This window comes from Gobio gobio (genome assembly GCF_949357685.1).
Source record: "Gobio gobio genome assembly, chromosome: 11".
NCBI classification, from domain to species: Eukaryota; Metazoa; Chordata; class Actinopteri; order Cypriniformes; family Gobionidae; genus Gobio; species Gobio gobio.
This window is the reverse complement of record NC_137104.1, coordinates 3504584-3521430: the sequence shown is the minus strand read 5'-3', so window position 1 is coordinate 3521430 and position 16847 is coordinate 3504584. Positions and strand designations below refer to the sequence as shown.

The following is a 16847-nucleotide window of genomic DNA, read 5'->3' as shown; positions in this document are numbered from 1 at the left end:
CTGGGAACAGTATTGGACTCACTGCAGATGAACGCGCGACTGACGTCACAGCGCGCGCTCTCTGTTCAGAACCGAGCGGTTTCCCTCAGGTCCGGTGCACGCATTCCTCTCAAACACTTTCAGAGGATGCTGGGTCTCATGGCCTCGGCGGCGCCAGTTCTCAGACTAGGTCTGTTGCACATGCGCCCCCTACAGCACTGGCTGAATCGCCGCGTTCCAGCTCACGCATGGCTCTCGGGCCGATTGCAAATCAAGGTAGACCACAGCTGTGTGTTGGCTCTGGCTCCTTGAAAAAAATCCCGTCTGGTACCAGACGGGCGTGAGTTTGGGCACTGTTACGAAGTGGAAAGTTATCTCGACAGATGCATCCAACCTAGGTTGGGGAGCCCTTCACGAGGGCAGGCCAATCTCCGGTCTCTGGTCAGACTCGGAGAAGAGCCTTCACATAAACTGTCTAGAGATGAAAGCGGTCACGCTATCGCTAAGAGCTTTCCTTCCATACATAAAGCACCACCATGTCCTGATCCGAACGGACAGCAGGTCGGTGGTAGCCTATATAAATCGCCAGGGCGTCTGAAATCTATCGATCTGCACACAATGGCGGAAGAAGTCCTAATATGGGCAGAGCACAATCTGAGCTCGCTGAGAGCGACTCATGTGCCAGGCATTCTGAATTTGGTTTGGGACATGCTGTCCAGGGGCAAAGTGTCCCCTGCAGAGTGGTCTCTTCACCCACATGCAATTCAGACAATTGGGGCAGGTTTGGAGAGGCAAAAGTGGATCTTTTCGCCTCACAAGACAATGCCCAATGCCGAATATATTTCTCCAAGCACAAGGATGCGTTGGCCCACGAATGGCCCAACCTCCCTCTTCATGCTTTTCCCCCAATCTCAATGTTACCTCAGGTCATAGAGAGGATCAGGGAGAGCAAATGCGCTGTGCTTTTAATAGCCCCGCTTTGGAGAAGTCAACCTTGGTTCTCACCACTGAGTCAGATGTCGGATACAGATCCGTGGCCGATCCCGCTGAGGAGAGACCTCCTCATGCAGGCGGGACGGCAGATCTGGCATCCCCGTCCCGATCTATGGGCGCTTCATGTCTGGCCCATCAACGGGTACATGAGAACCTCTCTGAATATGTATTGAATACTATTACTGAAGCTAGAGCCCCCGCGACCAGGCGGCTCTATTCAGGCAAATGGTCAGTCTTTTCAGACTGGTGTAAAGCGCGAAGTCAAACCCCACATGATTGTGAAGTGTCAGAAGTGCTTACATTTTTACAAGAGCTTCTGGATGCGGGTCGTTCCCCCTCCACGCTCAAAGTTTATGTGGCCGCTATAGCAGCGCATCACATTCAAGTGAACGGACTGTCACTAGGGAAGAGCGATCTCATTGTTCGCTTCCTTAAAGGGGCTAGAAGGCTTCACCCACCTCGCCCCCTCTTCAGTCCCTATATGGGACCTGTCCACGGTCCTGGATGCCATGAAGAGCTCTGCATTTGAGCCTCTGCATTCAGTGAGCTTAAAGCTCCTGTCACTAAAGACCGCTTTTCTGCTGGCGATCGCATCAGTTAAGCGAGTGGGTGATCTGCACGCGCTCTCTGTGAGCGCCTCGTGTCTGGAATTTGGGCCAAACGACTCCAAGTTGTCCTCAAACCAAGACATGGATATGTACCTAAAGTGCTTTCAACTCCGTTCAGAGCACAGGTCATTTCACTCTCAGCACTTTCATCACCGATAGATGAAGAAGATGCTAATTTGCTCTGTCCTGTCAGAGCGCTGAGAATATACATAGAGCGTTCCGCTGCTTACAGGCAAACTGAACAGCTCTTTGTGTGCTTTGGCGGCCGCACCCGAGGGTGCGCGGTTACAAAGCAGACCATGTCACGTTGGATAGTGGATGCTATCTCACTGGCCTATGAGTCTAAAGATCTCAGCTGCCCCTTAGGCATTAAAGCCCATTCTACTAGAGGCATGGCCTCTTCGTGGGCTTGGTCTACTGGCATTTCTCTGAATGATATCTGTGCGGCGGCAGGCTGGGCCTCCCCGTCCACTTTTATCAGATTTTATAAATTAGATGTTCCGGCCTTACGAGCTGGGCTTCTTGCTGTGTAAACAGATTTAACCCCTTAAGGCTCGAAAAGTCAGGTCTGGGTTAAATATTGTATAAGTCATAGCACATTCCTTATACGGCTATTATCTGGCCATTCATTATTCCTGGCCCGACTATGTCTGGTCCAGAGCCATAGAGAGAGAGAGTTGCGACAACGGAAGTTCAAAACGCTTGATAGTCACGTGATTCATGTAGACCTCGAATAGTTCCAGGAAGTGCTTTGACGGGCAATTCAAATTGATAGTCACAGTGACAGAACTGCGCTTTTTGGTAATTAATAGTCAATAAATGCATTGATTTTCAATAATTTTATTACACATCGACATGTGTATGTAGCATGAGTATGTAGTTACAGCGATGTTGTTTTTAAAATATATATTTTTTGAATGATGAATAATCTACACAAGCAGGCTTTAATGTACAAGTTATTTTGATTAAAATGTGCTGATCATTTAAAATCTTACTGATTAAACGTCTTACCTTTTAAAAGTGCATCACAAACGGTCTGTTCTGCTGTTCTCTATGGCGCGGCTGCTACTTCCGGGAACTATTGAGAGTCTCCGCGAGCCGCCATTGCTGTTAAAAAAACCGTTCCATTGGAGTCTATGGAGTTGTCGCAACTCTCTCTCTCTATGGCTCTGGTCTGGTCTATACATTTACATTTACATTTACATTTACATTTACATTTACATTTACATTTACATTTACATTTACATTTACATTTAGTCATTTAACATTTACACATTATATTATTACACGTATATCGTGTTCATTCTCATTAAGGGCCCGACTCAGGTCTGGCTCATTTTGGGACTTCTTGATGTCATATTACGGCCCACCTAGGTTGGCCTGGGTTTGGTGTCGTCGGCTTTAGAGCCGTTAAGCAAGCACAGCGTTTTGCATTGGTCCCCCATAAGCATTTAGCAAACGCAATACGAGAGTACTCTCGTAAGGGAACGCTTCGGTTACTAACGTAACCTCGGTTCCCTAAGATGAGGGAACGAGTATTGCGTTTGTTTGCCGTGCTTGCTTACTTGCTCAGGAGTCGCTTCAGTCGATTAACCTGACTAACCTTGCGAGACAGGGTCTTATATACCCTTGGCTATGCAAATTATGTTGCCCCTTGTGGCGGGAATTTAGTAGGACCTGATTGGTCCGTCCCGCCCCGCGGTCTCGCCATAGGTTGCTGCAGTTGCAGCGGCACAGCCAATCAGCACGCAGCTGCTTCCTGCTGAGAGCTGTGCAGCTGCACTGCGTGTACATGGTATTTTTGGATAAAAGTTTTGCTTCAATATCTCGAGGAAAGGAATTTACCCCATAAGCGTTTAGCAAACGCAATACTCGTTCCCTCATCTTAGGGAACCGAGGTTACGTTAGTAACCAAAGCGTTTCCATGGCCGAGCAGCTCATCTAAGCCTTACGTCACCAAGTGCAATGCAAAGCGTGGGATGCAGTGGGGTAAAGCGCGCCGCCACTGGACTCTAGAGCAGTGGAGACGTGTTCTCTGAGTGACCAATCACGCTTCTCTCTGACAATCCCATGGACGAGTCTGGGTTTGGCGGTTGCCAGGAGAACGGGACTTGCCTGACTGCATTGTGCCAAGTGTAAAGTTTGGTGGAGGGGGGGTTATGGGGTGGGGTTGGCCCCTTAATTCCAGTGAGAGGAACTCTTAATGCTTCACCAAGACATTTTGGACAATTTAACGCTCCCATCTTTGTGGGAACAGTTTGGGGACGGCCCCTTCCTGTCCCAGCATGCACCAGTGCACAAAGCGTCGCTCCATAAAGACATGGATGAGCGAGTTTGGTGTGGAGGAACTTGAGTCCTGTCCTCAACCCGATAGAACAGCTTTGGGCTGAATTAGAGCGGAGACTGAGAGCCAGGCCTTCTCGTCCAACATCACAAATGCACTTCTAGAAGATTCCCCATAAACACACTCCTAAACCTTGAGGAAAGCAGAAGAGCTGAAGCTGTTAGAGCTGCAAACTCCATATTAAACCCTACGGATTAAGAATAAAGTTCATATGGATGTAACGGCAAATGTCCCAAAACTTTTGGCAATATAGAGTAGTGTATATGAACAATATAAGTTAAGTTTATTGCAAAATATGCAAATATATATACATATTTAAGCATTTTGAAAGCATAGAGAGTGACTCTGGAGTGGGCGGAGCTAAAGAGCTTGTGTTTTGCTTATTGCGACTCTCTGATTAGTGGAATTTTTGCACAGCATCATGGGTAATGTAGTTTTCCCCCACAATTTTCACTGTTAAACAACATTATTTTAAAGATAAGGGCTGACGATGATTAACAACCTCGTATCTCACAATCTTTATTGTTTTAATAAGTTATCGTAAACATTTTTTTTTTTGAAAATGAATGGAGTTTTTACTTCCGGAACCGACTGACTTTTGGTTAAAGGGGGGGTGAAACACTCAGTTTCAGTCAATCTCATGTCAATCTTGAGTGCCTATAGAGTAGTATTGCATCCTTCATATCTCCGAAAAGTCTTTAATTTTATTATATTTATAAAAGAAAGATACACTGTACCGAGTCTTTCCGTAAAAAAAACGAGCGGCTGAAGGCGTATCGTGTGGGCGGAGCTAAAGAATCACGAGTGCGCAGCGATTGCGTTGAGAGCGTCTGAAAGCTCTGACAACCTTTAACGTGGAAAAAAACGTTATCTTAAATAAACCATGGAGATCAATCAGATTTAGCCACACATACATGATCCAGAATCAGATCTAGAGGCTGAAATTGAACAGGAGAAGCAGCAATGACGACTACACCAGGACGTCTCTATGGTATGCACTTACAGTATATACTTGCTTAGCGGCTTGTCATGTGCGAGTTTTACAACATCTGTGTGGGTTTATGAGGATATAATTTGGGATATGGACTATTATATGTGATTTAATGTTAGCAGTAGCAAGTGTAATGGTTTTGCACGTCAGACTAGTGCGTGTTTACATAGAAAAACAATGGAATAGTAGCGCATTTGAATGAACGAATCGATAGCTATAACAACACAAAGACATTTGAAGCAGTTTTACTCTCCGCCTGCTTCCAACACACGACCGTGAACCTTAATCGCTGGGACTGCTCCATCTGTCAGCATTAGACCAGCTACAAATCCGGCGTCGAACTGGGCCTTGCTTATAAAACCATCGTCGCCGAAATGCAGGGAACAGCAAAACACCAGTGTTCATTTTGACAGCAAATTTTGATTTAGTTTTAGTCATAGTCTTTTGACTAAAATGCCATTTAGTTTTAGTTATATTTTAGTCATCTGAATTGTTTTTAGTTTTAGTCTAGTTTTAGTCGACTAAAATCTAATGAGTTTAGTAAAATTGTAATACATTAAGTATTTAAGCGTTACATAACCGACTGTCACATTTTGACATAATTTCGTTTTTGACATTAAAAATACACGAAAGAGCTCAATTCACTTTTTTGTTAGTTTTTGTAAAAACATCTATATAGTTTTAATAACTTTGTATTTCTGTTTTAGTTAGTAGGCCATATCAGGTTAAGCTAAAGCTTCAAATAAGTTAATTAATTTTTTTTTATTTTCAGTTAACATTTATTTAATTTCAAGTAATGGAGATTTTTTTAAATTGTTTTAGTGAACTATTATAACCCTGATACTTTGTTTAATATGTGTCGAATACTGCTCTTTCCTCCTGACTATGAATTAAATGGGAATTAAATTAAATACAGTTTATTGTGTAACCAAAAACGAATATATGATGCGTGACTTTTAATTATAAACAAGCTCGAAACACACATGGACTCTTATTTTGAAATATCTGTGCCCTACAGTTGCAGGAGCTCATTCAAGTTCAGGAGATGAAATATGCATTGTTAGAACCGTTTAAACATTTTACTTTATAAACATCGTAAAGTAAACATTGTCATTCTTCATCAGCATTAGTTCATAAACAATTGCCTGAAGAAAAAAAAAGGTTGTTGACGACAATTCAAAACTAAATTAACACTGCAAAACACTTTTGCTCTGGAAAAAACAAACTCCATCCACTGTCCCATTAACGCTGGGTTCTTTGGGAAGCTGTGCAGGGTTGTCTTGCCCTGACAACCAAAAACACACTTCTTTGGTGACATTGAATATTACAGATATTTTGAAGAATGTTTGTAACAAAGCAGAAAGAGCAACCATTGACTACCATAGTATTCCCCCCCCCCACTATGGTAGTCAATGGTTGCTCTTTCTGCTTGGTAACAAACATTCTTCAAAATATCTTCTTTTGTGTTCAGCAGAACAAATAAACTTTTGTGGGTGAACTATCCCTTTAAGGGGCTCAATAAGACACAAAGAATGGCCTTGTTATAATAATATGTTTATTAGAATATTAACATGTTCATGAATAGGCACACTATATGGAAAGAAAGGGCTCTGATAGTTTGGTTTGCATGCCTGCCGAATTCAAAACATCACAAATGAACAAGAACAATAGAAAACATGCTCGCATAGTGTCAAAAATAATTCATGGCTGTAAATAATATTCTTCAGATTAATGCTTTATAAATTTACATTGTAAGTGAATATATCAATATAGTGAATGCATCAATATAGTGTATGCAAGAAAATAAATAACCTCATATATACTTCGAGTACTTGTGCAGTTTGAGGCAAACCTTCACTTGATTTGTGTGCAGGTGTGGCGATCGAGTTCAGAGCTGATAGAAGAACCAACATCAGTGCATGTGCGCACATTAATAATCCACTAAATTCAGCTCCAGACCAAGGTTTAACATGTTTTTATATTATATAGAGGGAAGCGCGTCTAACATCAGTCATAGGAAGCATCTGAAGGCAGATCTCACAAATAAAAGAGCAGGAAGGGAATGTTTATTCATTAATTATCCTTGAATAATTATGCATTAGTTAGTTTTTCCAAGGTCTAGTGTCTCGAAGATCAAAAAGCGCTTGCCTTTTTTTGTTTCTCCATTGTGGGCATTACTTGAAGACTCTAATGAGAATGACTGATTCATTGTTTTTTTGGGAAAAATACATATATATTTTAAAGTATTAGAACTAAGTATCTTTTTTATGTGATTATTAAACACAGTTTTAGTGTATTGTACAGCTCTAGTATAAGCTATAAAATGTAATACCCCTTAACTGTCACCGTCCCACAGGCGGGACGCCTGGCGCTCTTTTTTTGATCACCTTTTTTTCGTATCATATATTTAAGTAATTATCATAAATTCGGTATCATTTGAAAGCTTACAAACTCAAAATTCATCCTGTGAAAACTGTGTGTTACCACGGAAACGGTACTCTAAATTATTCTAGCGGGCTCCTCCCCCTAGTGGGCGGCGTCATGTTTCATATTACAACAATTATTTTAACTATTTTATCATTAAAATCTTTTCCAATCTTGACAAAACACATATCGTCAGAAAGGTCTGAGTCTCAAGGGTCCATATTTGGTGACGGCAGTGATATTTGGACTGAAATTTACAGGAAAATGCATTTAAAAAAACGATCAATGGAATTTGAAATGACACCCGGTGGCTGTTTTTGGTATAGCGCCTAAACAAAATCTCATGGGGAATTTTTTTTTATATCAACTTCAAATTTGGAACACAACTTGGTTAGACACATGGCTTTGATTTTATAGTAATTTTAGAGTAAAACATTTTTTGTAAAATATATATTTTATATGAAAAGTACAGTATTTTTAATTTACAGTAGATTTAACTTTTGAATACTTTCATATTTTGAATTGCAATAATCTGCCGAGTGTCTTCATTAAAACGAGACGTATATTCCAAAGCATTCTTGAATTACAGCCCTTTAAGTTTGGATAGTGCATTTTCAAAAAGGGGGGTGACAGTTAAGGGGTTATATAATTCCTATGCACTTTCCTTATAAAATAACACAAACGCCCCAAGGCGAACTAAGACTCTGAATCGACAGTATGATGCTATTGAGTTTTTGCTGAAGATTTTGAACTCTGCGGTTAATGTACCATGAGATGGTCTCATAAAGTTCAAATCAAAAACAACCCCCTCGTGGGTGAGCATCGCGCCATCTAATAATCGAATCCACACGAAAAGAAGTAAAACTCTCCTTTTAGAGCTGATTTAGAGTTGCTTGTTTAATATTTCTCACTTCTGTGGCTCGACATTCTCCAGTGATATCTATACTAGTTTAGCAGCTATAAAACCAATGAATGGTTTTCATCCTCTCAGCCCTTCACGAGTTCCCTCGGTCATCAAAAGCCCTCTCAAAGGTATAAAAAAAAAAAAGCACAAAGGCATGAAATGGTAGCTAGTTTTTTAAATTGGAACATGCTTTTCCCCAGATTCCCAGTATTGACTCCATCCTGTGAGCCAGACAGGCCAATATGAGATCTAATCGACAAGGTCTAATCGATAACACTCAATTTTTGGATCTCATTGCAATCGAAAGCGTCTTGTAAGGCAAAGCTTCGGCCACATGTAATCTATTACCATGGCCCTCGAAACAACCGAAGTTGATCAATTCTTTGTTGAGGAAGGTGTGTGATATTGCGGAGTCATGCTACAATTGTGGTGGGAAGCCTTGTTGACGCCTGAGGCTCTTGTTTGATACAAAGGTGACAATGGGTACAAAGACACAGTTTGATTCAGGACTTCCATGTGCTTCCAAGTTAAAAAGGTAACAGTGAATGGCCATGTCGTATTAACAGTGAAGCCTTTGTGAGGATCTCTATTCAAAAAGATACAGTGAGTGGGAAGTTATAGAGACAAGTCCTGTATTCTCCAAAAAAAATGCTCAGACTTTTTAATAATGCCGTTCCATTTCCTTGTCTTTCCCCAATGGCAGGGTGAGACTGTCATCTATTTTTCCCCTTCTTCCCCCCCAAAAAAATCGTCGTTTCTGATTCTATGCAGTTTCACAGCTCTGAGCTCAGTTGCTTCATCCTTCCTTCTAATTGAATTCCACCAAGAGTCAAACCCCAAGATTGGCTTCGGATCAAGAGATGAGGGTATAATGCATTTGGTCCGGCGATGAAAGGAGGATTTCTCCCTGTGGAAGGGTGGGCTTGTCTTTTAAAGAGACCTGGTCAGTCACAGTGCACTTCAGTCTACGGGATATATATATATATACGTAATAACGGGCTCTCGCTTTTGATGGATGGCGAGGGAATTCAAGCTTGGGGACATACAGAGACAAAGAGACAACTAACCAAGCTAGTCGACCAGACGTCTTACATTATACAAAGAGACGGCAGACACAAGAGAGAGGAAGAGACGTGTAGTATTCATGTCACTATTGTGGGTTTACATGTGAAGATAGCTTGATTATCTATCTAGACAGCTAGTATACCAAGCTAGGCCTATATAGTTACCTATCCAGATAAACATGCTAGCTATACAGATAGTTATTCAGCTATCATAGTTAGATGAATGGATAGATACAGACAGACAGATAGGTAGCTATATAGATAGCTATTCACTAGATAGCTACTTATATAGCTAGCTAGAATGCTAGATGGACAGACAGACTGATATATAATTAGCTAGATAGCAACTATATAGATAGATAGCTAGCTAGCTAGACAGATAGGTAGTTATATAGCTAATTAGCTAGATAGCTAGCTATAGAGATTGTTAACTTGATGTTAGGCTAGCTAGCTAGATAGATACATCTATAGCTAATTAGCTAGATAGCTACCTAAATAGATAGCTAGATAGTTAGCTAGCTAGCTAGATAGATACATCTATAGCAATTAGCTAGATAGCTACCTAAATAGATAGCCAGATGTTAGCTAGCTAGCAAGGTAGACAGATAGATACATCTATAGCCAATTAGCCAGATAGCTACCTATATAGATGGATAGTTAGCTAGATGTTAGCTAGCTAGCTAGATAGACAGATAGATAACGCTATATAGATAGCTATTTAACAAGATAGCTAGCTAGAATGCTAGATATATTGATATCTAATTAACTAGATAACTATATAGATAGCTAGATAGTTAGCTAGATGTTAGCCATCTAGCTAGACAGATAGATAAATCTATAGCTAATTAGCTAGATAGCTACCTATATAGATAAAAAGATAGTTAGCTAGCTAGCTAGATAGACATAGATAAAGCTATATATATATAACTAATTAGCAAGATCCGATTTCTAATTAGCTAGATAGCAACTATATAGTTAGTTAGATGTTAGCTAGCTAGCTAGATAGACAGATAGATAGATAAATAAAGCTATATAGATAGCTAATTAGCAAACTAACTAGCTAGAATGCAAGATAGGCAGATAGGTTGATATCTAATTAACTAGATAACAACTCTATAGATAGCTAGATGTTATCCAGCTAGCTAGATAGATAAATCCATAGCTAATTAGCTAGATAGCTACCTATATAGATAGCTAGATGTTAGCTAGCTAGCTAGCTAGACAGATAGATAAATCTACAGCTTATTAGCTAGATAGCTACCTATATAGATAGCTAGATGTTAGCCAGCTAGCTAGATATACAGATAGATTGATGGACAGATTGATAGACAAAGCCATATGGATAGCTAGATAGTTAGCCAGCTAGCTAGCTAGATAGACAGATAGATAAATCTACAGCTAATTAGCTAGATATCTACCTATATAGTTAGCTAGATGTTAACCAGCTAGCTAGATATACAGTTAGATTGATGGACAGATTGATAGACAAAGCCATATAGATAGCTAGTAGCTAGCTAGCTAGATATAATGATAGATATGCTAACAGGCCGTGTGCTGAGCGCTGGCAGGAAGAGAGGATAAAGTGCTACACTCCAGGATTACATACAACAAGTACACAATTCAGCAGCAAGTCTTTCACACGGTCCAAAAGTGAACATCAATAGTCCGGACGGTTCTTCGAGGTTGTGTTTGCTGATATGCCGTAAAGAGCTACTGAAGATCAGTCGGATCCATTTGAGGATAGTTTTGATCAGAGGGAGGATCTGCGTTAAAGGAAGGAAGACCGCAGGGGCTGGAAGTGGACGTCGGGGAAGATGGATCTCCAGGAACGCTGGGGTTACGGCGAACTCTCCAGAGAGGCTGAAAACACAGAAGAGAGAAGAGACAAACATAAGACACAAACAACACAGAGGAAATTAATAAAGAGGAGAGCGGAGCCAGAATAAAGACACATAAATAAGATATCTTTAATGCAATACTTGGCCAAAAATATGTGGACATCCCCTTTAATTAACGGGTTTGGCAAGACTCCCTAACTCCAGTGAAGACAGAACAGGGGCTCTGCTCAGTTCACTGACACTGCAAGGTCAATAAAGATATGCTTTATAGAGTCTGGAGTGAAGAAAATAAAAGGCCGATTGCACCAGCTGGACTTGGAAAAGTCCAGCCTTCCGATAAATATTTACACTTGTTGCACCATCTAAATCTGGGGTGTCCAAAGTCCAGCCTGCAGGCCAAATGCGGCCCGGGATGAATTTCAAAAGGCCCGCAGCGTGTGTCTACTAAATATATTAAATGTGGTCCGCCACGCATATTTGACAAAATTGTGCAGTTTCACAATGTCAACACAAGGTGGCAGTACTAGACTTTAGGCCAGGGAAACATTAACGCGCCAAAAGCGTAACGAAAATCACCCCCTGAATAACTTTAATATATTTATAAAGAATCAGTGTATAGTTAATTTACAGAGTGACTATGCAGACTATGCATTTTTGTTTTTACATATGATTATTTAATTTCTTTATTGAATGCTACTGTTAAATAGAGCTACTGTAGCGGAAAATAAAGCACTGTTTTTGTCATGTTGTTTGTAATTTACATTTTGTCTTATTTACATAAAAAAAACAGATACAATAAAATTAAATATTTATATTGTAAAATTACATTTAAAAAATATTAAATTACTCTTATCATGAAATAAGACTTCGGTCATCCCAACCTGTTCAGAATAGTGGTTAGTGTTAACATGACTGATAATAATGTGATTGCTGCAAACATCTCGAAGTCATTATTTTTGTATTTGCTGATATTCTCTTTGTTTTGGTTATGTTGGTTTACAAATTTGTACCTTTTTACATTTTTACTCTTTCAGTTTTACATTTTGTCAAGGGCTTGTTTACATTTATACTTTTAGTACACTACTGAAGGCCAAACCTGCAAGTTAAATTAAATGTTTTTAAGTAGAAAAATCTAAAAGTATTGTGATAGATTAGTGGATAGATTAATCGATTAATGGATAAATCAGTCGATAGATTAATCGATAAATCAGTCGATAGATTAATCGATAAATTAGTCGATAGATTAATGGATAAATCAGTCGATAGATTAATCAATAAATTAGTCGATAGATTTATCGATAAACCAGTCGATAGATTAATCGATAAATTAGTCGATAGATTTATCGATAAACCAGTCGATAGAGTAATCTATAAATTAGTCGATAGATTAATGGATAAATCAGCCGATAGATTAATCGATAAATTAGTCGATAGATTAATGGATAAATCAGTCAATAAATTAGTCGATAGATTAATCGATAAATCAGTCGATAGATTAATCTATAAATTAGTCGATAGATCAATGGATAAATCAGTCGATAGATTAATGGATAAATCAGCCGATAAATTAGTCGATAGATTAATGGATAAATCAGTCGATAGATTAATCTATAAATTAGTCGATAGATTAATGGATAAATTAGTCGATAGATTAATGGATAAATCAGCCGATAGATTAATCTATAAATTAGTCGATAGATTAATGGATAAATCAGTCGATAAATTAGTCGATAGATTAATGGATAAATCAGTCGATAAATTAGTCGATAGATTAATGGATAAATCAGTCGATAGATTAATGGATAAATCAGTCGATAGATTAATGGATAAATCAGTCAATAAATTAGTCGATAGATTAATGGATAAATCAGTCAATAAATTAGTCGATAGATTAATGGATAAATCAGTCAATAAATTAGTCGATAGATTAATCGATAAATCAGTCGATAGATTAATCTATAAATTAGTCGATAGATCAATGGATAAATCAGTCGATAGATTAATGGATAAATCAGCCGATAAATTAGTCGATAGATTAATGGATAAATCAGTCGATAGATTAATCTATAAATTAGTCGATAGATTAATGGATAAATTAGTCGATAGATTAATGGATAAATCAGCCGATAGATTAATCTATAAATTAGTCGATAGATTAATGGATAAATCAGTCGATAAATTAGTCGATAGATTAATGGATAAATCAGTCGATAAATTAGTCGATAGATTAATGGATAAATCAGTCGATAGATTAATGGATAAATCAGTCGATAGATTAATGGATAAATCAGTCAATAAATTAGTCGATAGATTAATGGATAAATCAGTCAATAAATTAGTCGATAGATTAATGGATAAATCAGTCGATAAATTAGTCGATAGATTAATGGATAAATTAGTCGATAGATTAATGGATAAATCAGTCGATAGATTAATGGATAAATCAGTCGATAAATTAGTCGATAGATTAATGGATAAATTAGTCGATAGATTAATGGATAAATCAGTCGATAGATTAATCGATAAATTAGTCGATAGATTAATGGATATAAAAATAGTCGTTAGTGGCAGCCCTAGAAAAAAGACAGAAATACTACGTAAGAAAAACTTTTTTTGCCTATGCTGATCTAAATAGAGTACCCGTTAATTTAAATAAGAATAGAGTTCTAACTCAGAAATAATATTTAAATTTCACCCATTAAAACATTTTGGTTGATGAAAGTTTTACAGATATTGTTAAATATCTATAAATTTACATCTGTGTCCCATCTCAAGCTACTCTACTGTCAACTCAAGCTTTTGTCAAATCTGCCAAGAAACACAACATGTTATGTTATATATATATATATAAAAGGACCGGCCCCCGGATGTGTTCATAACATCGAATCTGGCCCCCTTTTAAAAAAGTTTGGACACCCCTGATCTAAATCTACAGCCAGAGTAGGCGATGCACGTCCGCACTGACACAGTTACAAACGCCGCTAATAATAAGGAACTGAAATGCTCATGACATCATTAGTGAATAAATCTGTTACTCTAGTGTTGAATTCCATGTACATTCTTACAACGCAAACGTCCTAACCAGGGCTTGACATGAACTCTTTTGCTCAGCAGTCACTCTGGGCTAGTGGTTTTCCAAAGTTACAAGCCACTCAGGATTTTCACGGGCCACAATTGATACCACGGGAAAAACTGCCATATAGATATTTATTCATATGATCTATTAATCTGGCAGCAGGAATATTAGGCTGCTGTCACTTTAAGAGCTGACGCACGGATCCATTACACTGTTACACATGCGCTTTCTTTCTGAACTGTTTACGTGAATACTTGCCAAAACCGGCATTTTGACATTATTTTGTGTGTATTTGACAAAGCACAAAAAAGAACTAAATTTAGTGTTGAGAGGCGGTTTTATGTGTGCACACAAGCGGCTCTTCCTCCAGTTTCTCTTGAAGCCGATACGGAAGTGACTTAAACTGCAGTTCATGGACTGGCCACTAGAGGCAGACTCCAGAAGGAGCAGAATCTCATTGAGCTCATGTTAAAATGGCCAACTTTACAGCAGAAGAACACATGTTTACAGTCTGGGACAGGTTGTGCTTTTGGTCTGTACGGCTAATGTTGCCCTACATGACGACTGTGAGGGGGGGGGGGGGGTGTTTTTATTACTCATTCGTTTACATTATATAAAGCCTTAAAGTTCTGCATAATTAAGGGCGTGGCCACTTTGAGTGACAGGTGGATTGTCGTTTGTCTGCTGTCTGTTAGTCATCACTTCAGCTCCGCCCACGTCCCGCCTCTTTGATCATTTTCTATTATCCGGGATCTCGACCCGACTTTACGCTTCAAAACTGCTCTTCAGAATCCTACGGGTGACGTCACGGACACTACGTCCATATTTTTTTTACAGTCTATGGTGCGCATAAGAAACAAATGAAAAAAAAATATATATATATAAAAAAAAAAAAAGATATTTTATTCATATGTTATGATACGTAGTTGACACCAAAAAAAATTAAATTACATGAAATTGCATGTATAGGCAAAAACAATGGCATTTATTTTTAATTCACCAATCAATTTTTAGGTTTCAGGATTTTTTAACCAAACTTTGTTTAAAGATGATTCTGAAATATGTGGGTAAAATGGCTTATACTTGGATTTTCCCATTCAATACAATGTATCTATACACTGCATCTAATTTGCATATTAATGTGTTCTTGGTGCAACATGTAATGAAAATAGAAGTGTAATAATGGGAGGAATAATTGGCAAAATTTTCATTGTAATATCTAATATTTCATAGGAATATTGATATGTAATTTCTTTCCCTATTCATTTGTTGTGTTTCCAATCTGCCTGATAAACATGACTTAAGTCCTGGGGCCCGTTCTTCGTACCTAGCTAACTCAGTTAGCTGGATTTGATTGTTGACGATTTGGCATGATCTTGGATTGTTTGGTTCTTCGAAGCTCATCCTGGACTTGCTGTCATAGTAACAGGTCCGTAAGCTTAAACCTGCTCGAGCGGCTTATTTCATGTAAACAGGATTAGATCGCATCTTGAGGTGATACTTAAAATCTGTCCCAGCCACTGCTACTTTATTACAAGAGTGCATTACTGAACCAGGGGCAATAATAATAATTTTAAATAATAATATAAAAATGTTATATTGTCTATGTATATGAGAATGTATAATGTTGTGTATAATACTATAGACACAGCCACTTGATTGAGAGATTTATTTGTGATGGAATAATTACTTTATATAATTTTGTTTTTATTGGTTTACACACATGTTGTACAGTTAATCTGAGCCGTGCATTAAGTGATCACAGATATTATGGGATGGCTTGATGCAGCACAAGAGAGGATAATTTGATCTTGACCCATAAGAAATTTAAATACTGTCACGTTACAAATCTGCTTCAAATTAAATAAAAAATTAAATTACAACATTGAAATAAAAATGTAAAGGGTGTACAAATGCTGTATAAAATTGTGAATATAAATAATTGGTAATCATGTTTAAAAAATAAAAAAAAACATTTATCATTTATCTATTATAACTTTTATGTTGGTTTGGTCGTTTGGCTGTTTCCTTATAAAGGTTCAGAAATTCGTGGGGGTTTTGTGTGTAATTTGTCAAGTTTTTTGCCAGGTGGCTTTTTAATTATATGATGTCATTACGTTGCTGTCTTGACGCCAGCCAATCGCTACAATGCTGATCGTGGTTTCGAGTATCGATGCATCTGCCCTCTTCAGGGAAAAAAAGAACGCTCAGTAATCTTAGATCATTTAATCCAGATATTTTAATCCAATCCGCAAATTCGTTTGAAGAACCAAATTAGCCAGAGATCAGTTATCACGATTAAAAGATCTGGGATCTGTCAAATCATCTTAGATGTATTAAGCGAGGTACGAAGAACGGGCCCCTGGCGTCTCTACAGTGGACATTTGTAACAGAAATTAGAAACCCCATAGCATTTTCCTGAGATGTTGATTTATAACCAACAATTTGAAAATTAATCTGATTTAAATTATAATTCCAAAATATCATCATATTTCCATCCATCCATCCATCCATCTTCTTCCGCTTTATCCAGGGCCGGGTCGCGGGGGCAGCAGTCTAAGCAGAGATGCCCAGACTTCCCTCTCCCTAGACACTTCCTCCAGCTCTTCCGGGGGGACACCGAGGC

At 38.6% G+C, this 16847-nt stretch overlaps 2 protein-coding genes across 5 annotated transcripts in view; one reads left to right on the top strand and one right to left on the bottom strand.

Moving 5' to 3' along the window:
- vps28 (VPS28 subunit of ESCRT-I) overlaps window positions 1-16847 on the top strand; it is a 968134-nt gene that overhangs the window by 694609 nt on the left and 256678 nt on the right. The gene's annotated exons all lie outside the window — the stretch shown is intronic.
- Window positions 8881-16847, bottom strand: part of samd12 (sterile alpha motif domain containing 12) — a 191800-nt gene continuing 183833 nt past the window's right edge. For 2 of the 4 annotated variants that reach the window (XM_079829183.1, XM_079829181.1), the window contains exon 5: window positions 9365-11167. In XM_079829183.1, the coding sequence (XP_079685309.1) occupies window positions 11145-11167 (23 nt within the window). In that variant the 3' untranslated portion in view covers window positions 9365-11144. Of the gene's footprint in view, window positions 11168-16847 lie in introns of all 4 variants that reach the window. The other 2 variants (XM_079829184.1, XM_079829182.1) reach the window with 2 other exon arrangements.